The 20,593-nt window shown below is 44.1% G+C and overlaps 1 protein-coding gene across 2 annotated transcripts in view; it reads right to left on the bottom strand.

Annotated features, from left to right (window-relative positions):
* Nucleotides 1-3,335: 3,335 nt before the first annotated feature.
* Nucleotides 3,336-20,593, bottom strand: part of tsc22d3 (TSC22 domain family, member 3) — a 33,193-nt gene continuing 15,935 nt past the window's right edge. Inside the window, exons 1-3 of one of the 2 annotated variants that reach the window (XM_083686450.1) lie at nt 6,022-6,329; nt 5,362-5,413; nt 3,336-4,933 (exon numbers count right to left, since the gene is read on the bottom strand). In XM_083686450.1, coding sequence (XP_083542576.1) covers nt 4,679-4,933; nt 5,362-5,413; nt 6,022-6,149 — 435 coding nt within the window. In that variant the 5' untranslated portion in view covers nt 6,150-6,329 and the 3' untranslated portion in view covers nt 3,336-4,678. Of the gene's footprint in view, nt 4,934-5,361; nt 5,414-6,021; nt 6,330-20,593 lie in introns of those variants that run through there. The other variant, XM_083686449.1, reaches the window with a different exon arrangement.

Here is a 20,593-nt window from a genome sequence, read left to right as displayed (position 1 = left end):
CACAGGTGTTTCTGGTCTTAAGATATTTTCTTTATTTTACATTATGTAACCTTTATTTAACCAGGCGGGTCAATTAAGAACACATTCTGGTACGTATAAATTATAATGCAGATAAAATCACCACACTACTGACCTAATAGAATGAATGCCAGATGCTTAATGCAGCCTTATGTTTGAAATGGGGGGGAAGGGATACAGACCGACAAGACAATGCTTCAACCTTGCTTTAAAAACATCCAGACCCTGACCCTGACCCCGAACCAGTGGCCTAAAGGGACACATAGAGTTTGAAACATGTTGGATCAAGTTCATTCTTGTTGTGTAACTGGAAGCATTGTGGTAGCATGTTGTGCAAAAGGATACGCTGCAAAGCTCACTGTGTGAGATTAATATGTTGCCCTTCAGTGATGTGGGATCACTGTGGGATCTTGAGGAGATCATGGGAGAAAGCCATGACTACTAGTGAGGTTGTGAAATAAGAGGGGCTTTGTGCAGACCACCACATCACTGATGATAAGCAGAGAGAGAAAATTCGATCTTGCTCTAATTCCAATGACCTACAGGGTCATTGTTGTCCTCCGCTGTCCATTATCCCAATTCTATTTGCGGACCACCGATGGTATGCTGAACATGGCAAAGCACTGAGGTGAGTCACAGACAGAGATACAAAAACACTCGAGTGAGTCACAGACGGGAACATTTGCGTGAGTCACAGACCATCTCCATGAGTTTCTAAGGCTTAGCTTGTCATCACTGAAGGCGTAGCCTACAACTGCCGACTGGTTTGTCTCTGCAGTTGGACTTTGAAAGGTGAAAGATTGATGCAGCCACCCATAGACACAACATTATCATGCCAGTGGCAGAGGAATAGCAATTAGTCACTGATACACAGCCATAATGAGACTCGCTTTGTACATGTTCAAAGCATCGGTCTACAGTCATTGCACTTGATGTGGCCCCACTGAATAAAATGTCACTTGCATTGAATTATGCATTTGATGTGAAGCTGTTGGTGAAATATACCACAATAGTATAGCCTAGCAGTTGGGCTTTCCTCTTCTTCTTTCTTATACAAATACACACGCTGTAGGGTACAGTAGTGTTACTATGGCACAAATGCAGTAAATACTGATCAGCTTGGCAGGTTGTTTCCAAGCTCAGCATGGCTCCATGCATTGTGTGTTTTCTCTCCCCCCCCCCTTCGCCTTCACTGAGGATTTATCGTCGGCTTCAACAGAACATACATGCATTGTACTTCTGTGTAAACACACACGTAAATCACTTGGTGTGAATGAAAGTGTTAATAAAGTTACATTTGTAAATCACGACATGGGTCATCTTTGATGACCACAACTGTGCGGAGGAGACGAATGAAAGCAATGACTTATTCTCGTTATGCAATCTTTGTCAATGCATACTTGCACAAAGACAGTCATCTGAAACAAAAATACACTTCTTTGTAAGGAAGAGCAGTTTTACCTCAGAGTTTACGCGAACAAGCAAGTTGAATCCAAATGGTGTCTATACAGCCCCAGCTGATTGTTGACAGGGTGAATACACAACTATCAAAAGGGGACAAACACGGTTTATACGTCCACTTGAAACCAGTAAGGGAAAATGGTCTCCTTGCATGCAAACTTAACCACACTACTCAGGCCCGTCCTGGCCTCCAAACACACCCACCATATTTCCAACCAAAACAGATGTTCTCTCGTTGCATAACAGCAGCAAACCGAGCAGCAGCCAGTGCCTTTTCCTCTGAGAAGTTTCAAAGCAGAAAAACATGCCACTGTGCCCTATATTTTTCTCCCCTCTGGGGAGTTTTTTTCCTTGGCTTACTTTTGGGGGTCTATGGTTTGGTGCTAGATGAAGTTTTTGTTGTGAAGCACCTGGTGACATTTGTCTATGTAAAAAGTGCTATACAAATAAATTTGATTGATTGATTGAAAACGTCAGGCTACAGTTCTCCAATCAAAAGTAACATTCCGACCCATACTGTAGACGATTTACTCGACCTAATGGTTAACAGTTTTGGAGGGAAGATTATAATTAATTGTTAGCGAATCACTTGGAGCGGAAGGACATCATTTATTAACTGTGCAAGTTTTTTCTGGCACATATTGGAGGCCAAAAGCATGATTTCATAAGATCAATTGTTATTTTTTCCTCAGAAGCAGAAGCTTAGTGAAAAGCCTTTCAAATTGCTTCAATATTTGTTTACTTATTACGGTCTGATTCTTATGCTGGAGAATTTAAGCACCTGATCTGCACTATGGCTTAGGCCCACTGTACAGTATATTTGTAAGGGAGACTAATTCTGGTAAAAGTGTGTAATTCCAGGAACTAGGACTTACAGTAAGTACCAGGTATTGTAACATGGTGAGGAGTCTTCATTCTGTTTTTTGGTTTTGTTTTTTTGTGCTGGTTCCTCAAAGAGACCGTCTTTCTGAAACTCCATGATCCCAGGGCGTGACATTATCACATACATTTCAGGCTTTTTCAAAAGCACTGAAACTACAAACAGCAAACACGAATGGAATGACAGAACTAGCACAATAGTACTGTTTGTAATCGTAAGATGAGAGATTGTTTACGACTGTGAAGACAGTCCTCAAGTTGTGACAAAGCCACGTAAGCATCCCTTAAGACTAGGGACCTGCAAAACCAGTAAGGGAAGATAACTATTTTTCCTGAGTTGTAGTCAAATATGAAAACATTGGAAGAGACACTTTGTTTACTAATGCCACCAGATCTGCCCGGCTGCTGGCCTAGGGTGTACATGTACTCATTTTCTCATGGGTGGAGCCCAGCCCACACACCAGGGAACCCACACTAGCTCCAGTTTCAGATTGGCTGCCAATGCGTCTGAGGGAAATACGTTTGGAACAAAGTGTTTTTCCTCTTGCAGCTTCTGCTCCTAGGACAACCTACTATTATTGCTTAGTTTGACTAGCAGACATTCCCATTTGGATGAGATGTTCCATATTTAACCTACTCCAGTTTCTGCTGCTATAGAATTTCTTGTCTAGAAGGGAGACATTTAGTTGAAATTAACTAAAGTGTGCCATTTAAGTAATTTAGTTGTGCACAATTTCTCCCAAGATCTTCTATTCTATTACAAAATAGCCTTGACATTGATAGTAACATTTAAATAGGTAATTACCTATCACAATGCCTGGTTGCTATGTGTGTATGTAGGTCATGTGTACAAAATGGAGGTTAAGGCCAGTGTGTGGTATATATACAGTAATGTAACAGTAATGTAAGTAGTCATGGTCCATTACATGTCTCTTGCATGTACCACTTAAAAAAAAAGACTGAATGGGAAACATAGCTCTTGTGTAAACATGAGGTTTATTGCAATGTGCATTTTGTATCCATACATCTTTTTTTTTGAATACCTGTTGTTTCATGGACACAATACAGCAACAACACCCCACGCTTTCATAAAAACATTACCACTGCTAACAAGACTTCTCCCTGTGACATTGTACACATGGTCCTGGTTGGTTGGTTGGTTGGTGTGTGAGTATGAGGCAAAAGTCTTTGGTAGCTAGAGAAAAAGAGTCTGGAAATGTGTTCCTTATCTGGAGACAGGCACAGTAGTCATGCCCTTGTTTCAAGTCGGCATCTGATCAACAGAACAGAATGGTCTGCTAAGTCAGGAGTGCATTCGCAGCGAGAATAACTCCCGGCTGCTCTTCTCATCTCCATCTCACTACTCTCTCAACGCATTTTACTTTATACACATCATAAGTCATTTACAGAGCTAGACAAACAGGGGTTGATATTTCAATCCCCGTAGAATCATCTTACTGAACAGTTACAATGCTCCTATCAACAACTTGATTTTTGTTCAGAATAACAAAAACAAAGGAAATAGCAGGATCTTTCCCTCCCCCCCAATAAGCAGCAAACCCCAACTGCAGAGAATACAAGCAATGCTTATGAATCAATCATATTGTGATCAACAGCAACAGTTATGAGGACCCATGGCCTCTACGACAACAGTCCCGACACCTAGGTCCTCTACCACTTGGAACTTAGCGTTTGTTTTCCTTTTGATTACTTGCTAAAAGGACTAATGACAGGATATATACGTAGATGGTTGGGAACAGTCATAGCAAGGATGATGAATGTTCAGAGTTTGACTCCACAGAGCTTGTCGGTTTCAGAAGTAGAGAACATCCATGTGAGGCTGTAGGAGATCGGACGACCATCTCAGGAGATTTCCTGTTCGTTGGCTTGACCTTCGAGAGGCTGAGGGTGTGTGTGCCACTCTGGCACCCCCCCCCAGTTCAGGTCACCACCGGGCCAGCCCCGTCAGAGGGCCCTCTCCCCCCCCTCTTTAGCAGGTAGCAACGCAGGGGGTGGGGGTGAGAAGTGCAAAGCTAGGCCCTCCCGGCATGCGGGGAGGGGGGGGCGCACCTCTCTGTCCCAATGCAAGCACTCTACGGCGTGTGAGCCCTCTCTTTCAGAGCATTTGTCTAAAAAGAGAGATAGTCTGATGTCGTCGAAAAGGGCCCGCGGTGCCGCCGTCTTATAGAGCGTCTTATTGTGCTTTCAGTTTTTGTGTTTCATCTGTACAGACAGCTTCGTTGGAAGTCGTGCGACGATGCAACTCGGAGGTCCATCTCAGGTGAGAGCAGTGGCTCTGCCCGCCCCAAGGCAGAGCCACCTATACAGCAGAGCCTGTGCTGAAGGAGCAGGCCTGGTCGGGGGCTCCGCCACCCTGCTGGCTCTCCAGGGCTAGCAGGGCCTCGGAGGGCACCCGCGACTGGAACTTCTCCATCTGCTCCGGGCTGGCCAGGTTCTTCAGCAGGCTGTTCTCCCGTTCTAGCTGGTTGTTCTTCTCTGCAAGCTCCTTGATCTGCTCCTTCAGGATCTCAACCTCCTCCCTGACGGCATACATCAGGTGGTTCTTGACCAGATCCTGTCATGGGGAGAAGAGCGTCCAGGGTTAGAGGGAACGTTCCTGAGATGCCAATGCTGTGCAGCTCACACAAGCTGATCTAAGATCTCTCTCATCACGTTGATCAGGGTGATTTGTAGCATGTCTGTGCAGACATATCAATGTGCCAATGTTTTAGCCTGCTGTCATGCCCTGGTCTGATGGAAGCTTTTTTTAGTCTCTCTCTGCAGCAAATTAGAACATACTGCATGCCTGTCACGTGTATTAGGCGTGTAGTGGCCCAATGCTGCACTTCCCTGGATGTTATTGACAAACACTGATAGTACAAACTAGTTCTAAAGACAATGTGTACGATTGTGTGTCTGGGAATGTGGAATGCTCTGCTTATTCTATGTCACTGTTTTTCTCGCGAAAATTATGACGTGAAAAATGTTGCTCCTTGAACTTACCATTGCCTGTTCAATCTTGTTGTCGATTGCCACAACGCTAGCACCAGAGGCACTGTGGAAGAAAGGACAGAGACCATGAGTAAAGACATTAAAACATCAACACTTTGGTGATACAAGTGACATTCAGATACAGTCAAAAGTCCTTAGGGTAGAGTATTATGACAACCTTTTGAGTCTTGGGTGATGCTTGCCATTTCATCAACAAAATATGGGTTTACTGTCCATGCATGAAAGACTGATAACCTGCTTTTAGGGCTACAGTATGGACAACTGACCTGTTTATCTACATACCTTATATAGGCGACTATATAACCTGCACACTACATTTTGCGCACTGCACACGATGACATAATAGGATACAACGTATCAAGGTAGTGGCTCGCTGGATTTACAGCACGGTAGACGTAATCGCTGTGTACAGCAAGGTCCAAATACACGCGGCGGACTGGAGTCAAATTTCATTCGACTACCGCCTATACTGTACACACGATTTATCAGAAATACTACAAATAAAAACCTTCGCCTATACGACAGCAATAATTATCCTTCAGTTATTTAGCTCAATTACATCAGTTTGGTTTAACTTTTGGATAAAAACTATTATGCAAAAAACGTTTGAGTTTAAATCAACAACGAATAAAATACTGTCCGCTAATTTACCTGTTGTCGAGTTTGACTGATACAACATCTCCTCCCACGAACGAGGAGAAGAAGGAGATGGAGAAATTATGCAATTGGTAGACTGCAACCTCCATTGGCGATTTGAACATCTCCGTAGTCATGTTCATAACCAGACCCGTTTGAATAATGCTTCTCGCCACGTTTGCGATTGGTAGGTAAACTGGATAGAATTCCTTTTTTTAATTCAGCTTGAATCACGATGTACAACTGGACGGCTTCTTTGAGTGTAGTGCAGTTGTCTGTGATGTGAGCCACGTTAGTTTCGGCGAGTGTGATTCTATTTCTGCCACAACCTGGTATATAAATGAACTGTATCCTGACGTCACCTGACGCGCGCATATATTATTCAAATGAGTCGTCTGGCAGATCTTTCGATCTGCCCCGATCTGCCCCCTTTCTGAACTCCGGCACATCGAGCAGCATGCCGTTCACCTGCAGACCGAATTATCTGATACACTCAAACAAATTGGCAGATTGCAAATTGAACAGTCTTGAGTAGACATGTCGGTCTTGTTTTTTGATGGGATTAAAAAAGGATTGCATAAAATGGAGGCCGACAAACACACTGTATGTGTCACGAGGTTTTGTTTTTGCTGTGTGCTTTATCAGCTGTTTTTTAATCAACAGTATTATGGTCATTGTGCATTATCGTCATTAAGACAACAGATTCTATCAGCCTATGCCTATTTGTTTATTATGCATTATGCATGCATGTGTTAATTTATCAGGGACCCTATGCCATTTATAACATGAATTAAGGCATGTTGATGCATTGAACCAGGTTTAGTGCTTTCGGATTTGTAGTATCTGAATCAATTGTGCAATAATAATGAATTTATGAATTGCTAAGTGTTATCTGCAGACGCAACAACAGGACATTATTGCAACATCTCAGGAGAGTTTTAGGGAATATCCTCCCAGTAAGGTAGTTTTCCACCTACTGCCCCAGTAATTTTCCCAGATCTCTTCCTGAACTCTGGTAGCCCCTGGTGGTGAGATATGGCACTGCACATGTTCATGGATGGCATAAGCTTGCAGATCTCATATTTGAGGACACACATTTTGGGGGAGATTTTGATGCATGGCAAATTATTGTGCTCTTTAGAGTGTGACATTTATATAAGGGACTCTCAGCCCGTTGAAAGCTTATAGGGATCTACAGAATTGTTATCATTTACAGTATGTGTATTACCCAAAGGGCATTAATGTATAGTTAGGCATATAGCACTAAAAGGGAGGAGTGTACATGTGAGTAGTGTACTGGTCAGGTTTTCACTCTATAAATAAAGCTTACATTAGAAAATTAAAATGTTCTTCTATTTCCTCATTTGAATGCAACTGACCACAGGAGGGTTGTAAAATGAACATGGACAACACTGCCTACCCAGGCCTATCAGTCAGCCTGTGGGGGCTTGAGCATGCTGTGCCCAAGTTACAAGGAGATGAAAAGTTTGAGAAATGGCTATGTCTATCCTGTGTATGTGGTTAAATAGCTGTCTTGTTGCTATGTGGATAAATAGTAAATCAAGACTGCTAAAAGCCAAACGCTCTCCACCTCAAACACCCCTTTGTGTTACTGTTGGCAATCTACATCCACCCTCTTTGCATGATAAAGAAGAGCGTGTCACAAGTCTAAAAAAGAAGCACTAAATGAGAACAAGTCAGCGACCAAATTAATCAAACTGTCTTATAATGCCTTGCGTGAGTTTTCTATACAATATACCGTTTTCAGAGAAGAAATGCGTGTTATGTAACCTGTGCACAATTAGAGGAGGAGAAACTGCAGCTTGGGCTACACACTAATACGATTGAAAAGAACCACATTGACCACATGTTAGTGGCAATACTACCTGTCAGTTTGGATTTCATGCTGTGCTGGATAACTGCCAGGTCTAATTCCAGGCAACACGGTCTGCGGAAAGGCCTAGAGAATTACCTCTCCTCTCTCTACGGTTGGGAACGCCGTCAACATGGTTACAGTCAGAATAATTGGTTATGGCTCAGGACAGATGTATATACAGCAGTAGACAGGTAAATAACCTCTCCAGTTTTATATGCTAGGCTGCAGGGGAGGCTGGTGGAGGTAGAAATCGGAGGACGGGCTCAATGTAATGCATGGAGTGGAATGAGCACACGTGTTTGATACTATTCCTCATTCCATTCCATGCATTAAATTGAGCCCGTCCTTACGATGTCTACCTCCACTGCAAGGCTGTTGTTTTCACTCCTGCAGCTGGGCTGGTAACTAAACCCTGTGTAGACAGGAGGTGATTTCCCAGACACAGATTAATCCTACTCCTTGACTAAAAACCATCTTCAATGGAGATTATCCATTGGGAGTGCACATTAGACCAGGTCAGGGCACGGTTTAATGCTCACCTGAAAGGTACAGTATATCTCTGTGCAAACAAAGAGATCAACAACATTTGGCTGCTCCTTTACATCAACATAACCCTCTCTGTCCTGCCATGTCTACACCAGTAGGAAAACTTGCAGGATGCATTGTGTGCCAAATCCGGCCGGTGAGTCATTAGAAAGCTAGGTGTTGAACCACAGTTTCCATCAGATGTCCTCTGCCTGAGCGCTAACCACACATTATATAACACACTCCCTCATCTCTATTCACATGACGCCCTGCCGGGCCCAAGGCTCTCACACTGGCCCTGTCAGCAAGCAGGGAACTAGGGGCCCTCTATGTGGATTCTCAAATGTTGGAATAGAGAATGCCCTCTGGTTACCAAGCATGAGAAAAATCCTAATGGTCCTGCAACTCAAGATGAGCCTGCTATGCTGTGAATAGTGAGATATGGAGTCGTAGAGTAGTATGTTCCTGCCTTTGGGCCTCCCCTATGACCATCCTTGTCATTCCACACACATCACCAGTCAGAGGAGCTGGCTAAAAGGTGCTTGCTGACGAGTCTGACAAACAATGGTAACCAATGGCCAACCTCATACTGTCACTCAGAGACTGGTGGATATGTCTCTGCCACACTCTGCCACATTCTGCTACAATGGTAGTCATTGATGCACAATGGGCTCTCTGTGCCAAGGAAACACATGTTCAAGAATGAACGATAAAAGTTAATTTCTTATCAAGTCCTTCAAACCATCCAAGTGTTTCACAATGCTACACAATGTCTCTCGTCCAGATGTGAAGATGAATTGACGTAATTGCAAAACCCTTATGACAGTCCTGTTGAGAGGTGTTCTCTCTGCCGCTTCATATCTCCTGTCTCGATGAAGTTGAGAGTTTTTGGTAAGAAATTACCGTCTGTAATCATTTCATTCAGATACATTCATACAGAATGAATCTCATTACACCCAATGGTTATCAAAGAGAAGCAACCCAAATGTCGCCTTTCCCTTTTCCTTGTAACATAATAAATGTCAAGACATTTACTTGTCGTGAGAATCACAGCATCAACTTCCTACTCTGTCAACCAACCAATCAATCACCATAACCTGTCAGCGTAAATGACACGCTCCCACACTCTGGATCCCACGACACTTACCGGCGATCCCTCCTCTTGAACAAGCTAGGTGAGTACAGGGGCGGGTATGGGTACGGGTAGCTCATGGCTCTCTCCACGCTGGGATGCTCGGACCTCTGAGGCTGGGCAGTGAGTCGCGGGGCGCACCCAGTGGGCGAGAGTGGTCTGGCCTCCCTGGGGGGCAAGCGGGGATGAGACGGAGAGACTCCCATTCCATCCAATGAATGGGAGGACTTTCAAGAGACAGGGACACTTTCTCTGTTCATCATTGTTCTGTTAGTTTGTTTGTTTGTTTTTTTCAACGATTTTTCTCTCAAAGAACAAAGAGGCAACCGGGCAGTGACAACACTTCTGGATGTTGGCCAAGGTGTATGTATGCAAACAATGACACTTACTATATAATATATGCCATTTAGCTGACGCTTTTATCCAAAGAGACTTACATTACAGTGAATGCATACATTTCAGTATATATGTTCCCAGCAGGAATCAAACCCACAACCTAAGCGTTGTTACGTAGTGCCATGCTCTACCAACTGAGCCACAGAGGACCACTTATGTGGTGTTGAGCGTGGACTTGTTGCTATGCCATTAGATTCTATACTCAGACAATGGAATGTAAATATTATTCCCAATTATACAGTACATTCCTGAAACCACCTGGAATGTTCCGTCTGTTAATTGCACGCGTGGGAATCTGTTGTGCAACACACTCGAATTTGACTTGCTTGTCTGTCTAATTCAGTGGAGGCTGGCGGAGGTAGAAATTGGAGGATGGGCTCATTGTAATGCATGGAACGGAATGAGGAATGGTATCAGACACGTGTGGTCAAACGTTGGATAATCGTCATACCGATCTCTATTGTCCATTAAAGCATATTTGTGTTTGTCATAACATTACAACACCGCCATTGTTCTGTGAGACACAAAACAAGTCATAACTGCCTTTATGTTGTTATCGATGCTAAATGCCAGACTTGAATGCCAATTATATAAATGTCAATCAAATAAGAAACAAGACTTTCAAGTTTTTTTATGTTGTTTTTGTCCTAAATGCCAACAATGATATACAGTACCGGAGTGATGAACTCCACTGTATGTAATTACCTGTGTCATTGTGCCATTTATTGTATTTTTACAAGTTAAGGCAGGGTATTGCAAATTGGGACGCCTTCACGTGGTTTAATGGTTACAGATGAATGTGACTCCTAATCCTTTTTCATACTTAACAAGTCTCTAATTGGGGTATGTCAAGGGCAACAAGGCTTCTCTTTCATGAAAAGGGTAATTAACGTGTTAAAGCATGAGGCGTGGCCACAGACCAGTCATCACATTCATAGTTAGGAGCTTTTTGTTTTGAAAAGGGCTGGCAAACTACCAGGGCAGGAATACAAGCCGCACGCACTCTTGTCATAATATGGAAGACTGAGAAATCTCGCGTACACTCACTGAACACTTTACTAATACTGGGTAGGGCCTCCCTTTGCTCTCAAAACAGCCTCAATTCTTCGTGGCATTGATTCCACAAGATGTTGGAAACATTCCTTTGAGATTCTGGTCCATGATGACATGATTGCATCATACAATTCCTGCACATTTTTCAGGTGCCCTTTCAAGCTGTGAATCTCCCGTTCTACCACATCCCAAAGGTGTCCTATTGGATTCAGATCCGGTGACTGGGAAGGGCACTGAAGAACACTAAACTCCTTGTCATGTTCATGAAACCATTTTGCTTTGTGACATGGTGCATTATCATGCTGGAAGTAGCCATGAGAAGATGGGTAAATTGTGGCCATGAAGGGATGCACATGGTCAGCAACAATACTCAAATAGGCTGTGGCATTCAAGTGATGGTTGATTGGTATTAACAGGCCCAAAGTGTGGCAAGAAAACATTCCCCACACCATTACACCACCTCCACCATGAGAAGGTGTACAGGTGTTCCTCCACCTCCACCATGAGAAGGTGTACAGGTGTTCCTCCACCTCCACCATGAGAAGGTGTACAGGTGTTCCACCACCTCCACCATGAGAAGGTGTACAGGTGTTCCACCACCTCCACCATGAGAAGGTGTACAGGTGTTCCTAACAAAGTCCTCAGTGAGTGTATAAAAGCGCATCTATTTTTCCTTTTTCAAAACACACTTTCGAGTCTTTATGTCCAACTTTAAAATCCTCCATTGCTTGATGCCTAAGACCGACAACTGGGGAACCAGGGCGACAGTGAGAGAGACTGCTGGGCTGGGGAAAGGTTCAACATCGATCCATCTGGATTTGTCCCATGTTTACTCAGTGGGAAGTATACAATGTCTATATTTTCCTCACTTTCTGCTGTATTTACCATGGGATCACACTTCACCACACCAGCATTGTCCCTGTCAAAACAATAGTATTAACGCAGTCTGATTGAATAGATATCCTTAAGCCTTTCTCTGTCATGAATGGGCAGATCAATGGGTGTTCCTGGAAAAGTCAATGACAGACCCCCTGCCCAATCTCTCTCACAGCTGGGGACCGTCTGTATGGCTACCATTACCCACTGTCATTTGCCCCAGTAAACCCTGGCATGAACCCACAGGAAGTCCGCGCTGGTCAATAGGAGTTGATTTTTTTAATTTATTTTTTATTTTTTATCTTTCATCTCTGAGTATCAATTGAAGTTGATCTTTCAAAGTGCTGATGGAGCGACTGTCACACATTGTAGGGATGTCGGTTGTGTTTGGGTGAGGGAATGGAAACATGGTGAGGTTTGAGAGTCACTAGGACCTTGTCCTCCTCACCACCGCAGCACCGGGGCATGCGGTATTCTCCCGTGAAGTGCAGCACTTATGTGATATCAGTGGATGTTGACCAGATAACCTTCTCCAAGAACTGGACAATGGAGGGAGAGAGTATGAGGGCTCTACCGTGGTTGCCATGGCGAAAGTCACAAAGTCCACCCCACTTCAGATGAATATTCAACACCCGGATGGCGTATACGTTACTAATAATATGTATATTATACTGAAGCCATAAGAGAAATGAAGCAGAAACCAGCTATTATTTCACTTGTGTGCGCCCACACAGAGCCCATCCATGTAATTATGTGGCACGCCAGGGCAATTATGATAGCTCACACGATCCGCTCTCTTCTCCCGCTATCTGATGACACCAAAGAGGCTGTTACATAAAAGGGCCGCGATTTGAATAGTCACGAAAACAGCAGGCCAGACGCCAGACAGTGTTTGCCACCAGGTGTGTGATCTGTACCGTATGCCTGAGTGAGTCATTCAGGAGTGTCCTAGCACTGAGCCACTCTGGCGGGCGAAACATCTGTCCCAACAATAACGCCCCAGCCTCGAGGTCGCTCTTCACAAACAAAGAGGGAGCGCTCTCTAGGAGGTGCATGGTTACACAACAACCCCAACGGCCAGTCGACCACCCTGCAGGCCGGCTCATAGGAGATGTTCTGCTGGCCACTCTTACTCTCACAACTCCTGTCAAAAGACATTCATTTCTACATTGACATTTACACATTCAGAAGCCGAAGAGGTCCGTGTTGTCATTCGGTCATGATGTACTACAGGAATAGGGTTTATAGTCAACACTTTTAACGTGAATGTCAACTTGACACAGGCAGAAAGGGACGCTTTGTTGCCTCTCTCTGAGGGAGTCTTTGTCATGTTGAGCTCCCCTCTCTGCGCGTTGCCTAGTTTTTTCACACCAAAGTGAAAGCTGTGTTCTTCCCCGAGAGAGGCCCATCTGTCTTGCCTCCCTGTGTGTGCCTCAGCAGGAGACAACTGTGCACTTCCCACTTGTTTTGACAGATAAGGGTTGCAGTTGTGTTTTATGACGCAGGGCAGAGGTCTTCGCGGTAGATCCGAGGCTGACTTCACAGAAGTGAAAGGTCATAGATTGTCCAAGCAGAGCTGGACAGTAATGTAATATACTTTCAGTGGCTTCAAGGTCCTTTGTGTTGATATGGGTCAACAGTTTTACAACAGCCACTTCTTTGATAATTAGTTAATAGACAGTTACCTATTTATTGAAGTTATAAATCAGTAACTCTCATATAAAAGTGTGTTATCATCATTTCTTTATTGGCGATACCAACATATGGCTTGCTCTAACGACTGAAAATGTTTTTAAAAACAATTATATAACCTCAATACTCCATATCAACAACATCTAAACACAACAGAGAATGGGGTACTGTAGTCTAGTCTTGCCACAGACAGTCGTATCGTGCAAAGCAGACTGTTCCACAACAACTCTGAAGCGTGAAATATTGAACCGCCACAGCCTTCTCTCCGAAAAGCTGTGTCTTTGTATGGCACTGAGAAGAAGAAAAAAAATAAGCTTGCTTATGGAGTTGAGTCATGTACCAGAACAAAAGGTCACTGCAGAGGTCAAAGTCATACATTTGTTTGACTCTGCGCTCCCTCAGTTTATAACTCAGCTGTGCCTGCTCAGTTCGAAGGGCCGTCTTTTCACCAGTGAAATACTGACATTGAGTGGTACAATGTGTGCGGAACCATCACAAGGCTATACCAGAGCTGTCTTAACTCAAAGCCATGTGCTGTGAAATTTTCTTTAAAAAGTGGTTTCATCGAACAAGGAGTTATTTTCTGAACACAGAGTTTCCATTTAAATTTGTAAAGCACTCTCTTTCCAATTGCATTTATGTTGCACACATGGTCATTTTTACTGACCTGCACTAATCTCTGCTAATGTTTGATGAGAACTAACACGAACGTTCCTTCCTGTGCAGATGTGTGGTTCAGGGAGGCTATGCCACCCCCCATTCCCACCTGTCACCTCCTTCCTTCTGCTCCTTCTCCCTCCCCACCTCCCCTCCTCCCCCTCCCTCTCCTCCTCCTTCCCACAGTCATCCTCCTCTCCCTCCTCCCTTCCTCCACCCTGTTCTCACTCATCCCAGCTGTGTCCTATGACCTATGACTGGGACAGGCCGGAGCATCCCCACTGTCTGCCTAGATCAAACCGGCTGCCTAGATCAAACCGGCTGGTCAGAGACCTTCCAATGTCAAGTACTGTACGAGAACAATCCCACGGGACTCAAGCACTTAGCTACCACACTAATCTACTCGCACCTGTTTGATGATGACACTAACTCCTTGACATAAAGGAACTGTCATAACCAGTCACATGCTACACAAGGACAAGAAATCAATATCACAAAACGATCATGGTGAAGGGGTGAAATCACTGAGGGCCCGGGGTTGAGTACAGCTGCCATGGTAGTCTCTCCCACCACTGCCATAACACATTTATTGGCTACAGTCCAGATAGGCAGCTGATAGGAAACTTAAGGGCCAGAGACCAACGACCAATTACCGAAATGGGCTTTACAAATTATATTAGCCTCTGTCTCTCTACAATACCACAATGATTACACCGGAGCAAATTGAATCAGGCTTCCTTTATTCAACATGGACATGTTCAGACTCATAAGGAACCCCTGCTAGCCATTGATGATCTGATCAAAACATTCAGTAGCGGTTTTATCAGCATGAAGTCCATTTCCAAATGAAGTGTCTCTCAATAGATCAGAATTAGGGATTTGGTTCCCTTTCATTTTGAAGAGGATGAATAGAGGCTATTGGAATGTAATATAGTCATTCTAGATATTCTCATACAGGGAGTGCTATACACATTCTGCGGTGTAGACGGTGGAGACATCTGGTGAGCCTATGTACTCATATGTGCTCTGTACACCCTGTCCAGCTATTCACTTCTATTGACCCCATTCTCCACTCCAGACGGAAGTTGCTTTTGGCTATACAGCAATGTGATGATCTACGGCCATGAACAGTAGAGGGAATACATCGCATGTGAGCCGGAGGAAGCTCAAAGAACGGCCTGTACTCTGTGTACCCGCGGTCTGAACACCGCCGCGCTGTTAGACATCCCGTTCCAGATGTGGGGCCACATCTTCCAAGTTCTCCGACGTATCGTGACACCAACGGTTCTCGCTGCTGCAAAAAAAACCCGACCCCGATTAATAATGTATTGTCGTCTCGTCGGAGGCCCAGATCTGTCCTGTCGTGTTTCTCTCGTGCGGCCAGTCATAGGCTGGTCTAATCGATGCCACTCTGTACACGACTGGGGCTCCTCTGGGGAGTGCAGCTTCTTAGGCTTCAGCGGACCTTTCTCTCACGGCATGGCTTATCTAACCCCAGCCCGAGTCTCAGTGAACTCCGTTTGAAGTGGGCTGCACTGCCCGGCCCTGCCTGACTGCCACTGCACCACTTCCTTGCACCGCCTCATAAAACATGCATGGGCTTTATATAAGTCCCAGGAGTGCACACACACACACACACACACACACACACACACACACACGCACACACACACACACGCACACACGCACATACATACACACACAGACGAGAGCACACACACACACAGACGAGAGCACACGGAGATGAGTGCGCACACACGAACACACACACACACACACACACACACACACACATACACACACATACACACACACACACATACACACACACACACACACACACACATACACATACAGACAGAACAGCGGCGTCACTCCCTTTTTCATCTCCCAGTCTACTCATATCTCTATCAGCTAGGCTGTGCAGCTGCAGGTACAATATCAAGGACAGGAGGAAGGCTCACCAACGCTGTGAGCCACGTCTGTTCTGTGTCCGGAAACTCAAAGGACATGGAGCTAGAATACCCATTTACGGTCATTTGGATTTTTTTGTATTATTATTACAATATGGGGATTAAATTCAGAGGAAAACATTTTCGGCATCAAAAGAGTCTGTTTGATGTGAGGAGCAGACTGGGAGTGCACAGCAGGGAGGTTGTTTGGGAGTTTACAGGAACCGCTGCCTTTCCTGAGTTCAAAGCCCCACCGCTGAACCCTCAGACGCACGGCTCGGGCTTCACCGATTGGTGGATATTCAATAGGCTGGGTCGGGCAGCCAATTGGAGACTGTCGTTGTTCCCATGTACTGTATAAGCACACTGGTTTTTTTTCACCAAGACTGTCAAAAGTGACTGACATCACCAAATAGAATAGTGCACTGACAGAAAACATCATCATCATCATCATCATCAGCTTCACATCTCCCCAGACGCAGTTGGAGTGACTCGGCAGTTCTGTGAGAGGCAACTGTTCAGATGATAAAACAGATGAGAGAATGTGTCACTCCTCTAAGGGATTATCTCAGCAGTGACTCACTTATTTGCCTAAAGCAACAAGCTTTGAAATGAATGCAAATGGATCTAAATGTCATGTTTTTTCCCCCCCTTCGCTCTTGTTGACGGTCTCATTGGGATGAATTCATCACCTCTCGCTTTCAGTGTACGATTACAATATCCATTTTTAAAATGCAGCGGTAAACCAAAATCTAGGGCTTGTGGAGTAATGCATTCTCCTTGATTCAAACCCAACTGACAGTGATGTATTGCCTTGTCAAGCTCTTTGCGTAGTTTTTTTTAATTTGAGTCTGACCTCTTCAGGCTTGGATGAAGATTTAATTTCATCAGAGTTTGATGTTTGGCATCAAGGCTCTCCTTAAAGTGACGGTAGAAGAAATCCGACCCTGATACATTTTCTCTATAGTCGGGCCTGCTTTTAGAAGAATTGTAATGTGATTTATATGAACATATCCTTTATCATAGTCAATGCCATTAGCTAGAAACAGCAGCTAGAAAACCCCCACTTCTATTAACAAAGACGGAAGAAAAACGGTGATTCTATCAGCTTATGTCTGTCCCATATTTCATAGTAGAATCCATGTTCTGTAACTGTAGCTAACAACCAACCAACAACAACAACAATTTTTCCTAGGTGAGCGAGCTACTTATACAGTACCAGTCAAAGGTTTGGACACACCTTGCCAAGAGTGTGCAAAGCTGTCAACAAAGCAAAAGGTGGCTACTTTGACGAATCTAAAATATAAAACATATTCTGGTTTGTTTAACACTTTTTTGTTTACTACATAATTCCATATGTGTTCCTTCATAGTTATTTAAAAAATAAAGAAAAACCATTGAATGAAAAGGTGTGTCCAAACCTTTGACTGGTACTGTATAACTACTTATCAGATAAGACAGAGATATAGCCTATTCAGGCACCACGCAACATCAGTTTATTAGCTAAACAATAAACATTACAAACATACAAACATTACAGTAACAGCAAAGGAGAGGATGGGGAAATGTGCACTAATCTATGAAATGCTTCCACTAAATTCCAGTAAATTGCCTTTTCAATTTAAAGTTGGTGAAAGTACAAGGAAAAAATAATTTTTTCCTTTGAGATGTCCTTTGAGACATCTTTATCCGGGAAACAAAGGTCCACAGCAGAGTAAGTAAATATCAGGCCTCTTTACAGCTTGAGTAATGGATATGTACTGTCTGGATCGTCAGGTAAACAATAAGGCCTAAATTGGCCTTTCTCCTTTCCGCCACCAGAGAGAATGGGTCCGAAGTTCACCTATGGCTACTACATAACACTGTGTTTATCTGCGATACATGCCAAAACCTCATCACACACACACACACACACACACACACACACACACACACACACACACACACACACACACACACACAGGAGCTGTCCTCATCGGAGGCTTCTCAGTACATCACGTTCATATGAAGTGAAAATGATTCTAGCAATAAAACCGAAACCCTGAGTGCTCGGCGTGGCCTGTGTCATTTACCGTTAGGCTGAAATGCAGATCCCTCTCTCAGGCAGGCAGGGTAGATTTACAATGCCTGGCAAACACTCCCTCACATTCTTAGGCCATTAAATAGATACAGCAAACACCAACCAACACCTAGGACTTAGCTGTGCTTTAAGAGGGCTTAGTAAGGAAGACAAAGGGGAAATCTTTGAAAGAACTAGGAAATCCAACTGAAAAGGAATATATCCTTATAAAAAAATGTTGACAATAAATAAATAAACACCATCCTCTCACGTCAATCAAACGTCAGAAATGATGCGATAACGCACAAAAAAGGGCTTTAGGAGTGTCATACTTGCTGCAGGTGTGAAAAGGCCGCAACGTTAAATCTTTTCATTGGAGCCAGTGAACCGGACAAGTCGTGCGCAAGTGAGATGAATTGTTTGGAGATTTTCTGCAGAGCGTTTGCCCACGTAGGCAGAGACGGGAGCCAGCAAGCTGTCACCCTATCTGCCTCAGGAATCAGTCATACTTGAAGTTCCCACAAACATGGCCGCAGACTGGCTACGTGCCAGAGCAGAAGAGACAGGCAACACTCTAGACCGGGGGGGGGGGTCAGGGAAGGTAAACGGGAGGACCTGCATTCCATGATGAGGTTGTCCTAGAGGGAGAAATCAGAGGACGGGCTACCTCCACCAGCCTCTGCTAGTGTGCACAGTGAGGTTGTCCTGCAGTAGGCCGAAGCCCGCTCAGCTACAACTTAACTCCAAATGATATGAAAATGTGCAGGTGGTCGATTAAATTTGATTGGGTTGTGACCTAATAATCGAGAGGGTCTGTTCAGAGTGCCAGTTGCAGTTGAATGTTTACAGCAAGTTAAGCAAGCCATGAGCACCGTAACTGAACAGCCACCAGAGGGCCGAAGAAAGCCCTTAACATGTTTACATCAGCACAGGGGTCATAGAGAGTGCATCTCAACCATGTTTCCTGATTAGCTACGGTTTTGGTTCAGTGCATGTTCTACTAACATTGCCTTTGTTGATTGCGACATGGCCGATCCATTGGGTTCATTTCATTCTAAAACCCTAGTCCTCTGTTTGATGAAGTAGGCCTTCTTGAAGTAATAAAAGCTATCTCTATAATAACAATAATACATTGCCATTGAGCACAGACACTTTTGCCCAAAACTGGATACATGTTGGTTTCCAGTGGGAATCAAACCCATATCATCAGCGCTGCTAGCAACATGCTAACCAGTAGAAGGGAGTTAGCATGTTGCACTGGTGTAGCATTACTGGCCCGAAATGACCTGCCTCAAGATTACATAACATTTTATAAATAAAAAAAAAAACAGAACGACAGTTGCTGGGAGCAATGGCTGAGATTGCAGAACTGAAATCAAGATGAGGCATTTCTACTGTGCCGACGCCCAGCTGCAACCTAATGAACTCTGGATTTATTTTACAATTACAAAATGTTTGTCAACAATGAGGGTGTCAAGATTGTCAGTCATTCAAGTCTTGTTATGCCAACTCAGGTTATGTGAGCAATTGTATTCAATCACCGTGCGGTTCTGTGAGTTCGGTAATCTTCTTGACAAGACTGTAATTAAGCTTCCACCACACAAGAAAAAGCCCAGCGTGGCGCCTAGGAGAGGTTTACTACGGCAACAACAAGACCTCCTCTGAGAAAGTATGTGTCGTGAACCTGCAAAAATTATGAAAAAGATCCTAGTTGTTTTCTTAGTTGTTTTCAGTGAACATAGTCGGTGAACACTGCCACACTCGTATGTCTGTGTTTGTTGTCTCTTTACACAGTCAATGAGCTCTAAATCTCATCTGGCACGAATCAAGCTGTCTGCACAGCCCTGCGGCTATTAACATGTCTCTGACGTGTCTGCATGTATACAAACCATGTCTGGTTCATTGCTATTTGTGGCACAGATGAAGGTGTAACGCACGTTCTATTCACAATGGGAATGGCCCGAAAGGGTTAAAAGAAGGTGAGTCTGCCAGTAGAATGTTCTTTGATACCTTTTGTTTACTGACTCCGAGAGAACCGCACCAGTCTGGTTTCTCATGTGCCCTTCCTAGCACACAGGCTCTAGTGTCCTTAAACCACCCCTACAGTACAGCACATCCAACAGCGTTTCACACGGTTGCAAAGATAAAGGAACTACTGTCCTCACCACAGAGATACGTCAAACAGCACAAACTCTGAAACGGACATGTTTTTTTTTGTGTTTTTTTTTATGATGGATGGTCGAAAAGAACACAGGGTGGAACTTTGCGTGACCCTCTCGTGAGGACAAGGAAGCCGAAACATAGAGAGGCCCTATATTTAGACAGACCCTGGATGACACAGTCATGGAAGTGGCATATTACCCCGCTTC

The sequence above is a fragment of the Argentina silus genome, assembly GCF_951799395.1.
Source record: "Argentina silus genome assembly, chromosome: 15".
Lineage (NCBI taxonomy): Eukaryota > Metazoa > Chordata > Actinopteri > Argentiniformes > Argentinidae > Argentina > Argentina silus.
The sequence above is the reverse complement of the archived record's forward strand: the minus strand, read 5'-3'. Positions and strand labels throughout refer to the sequence as shown.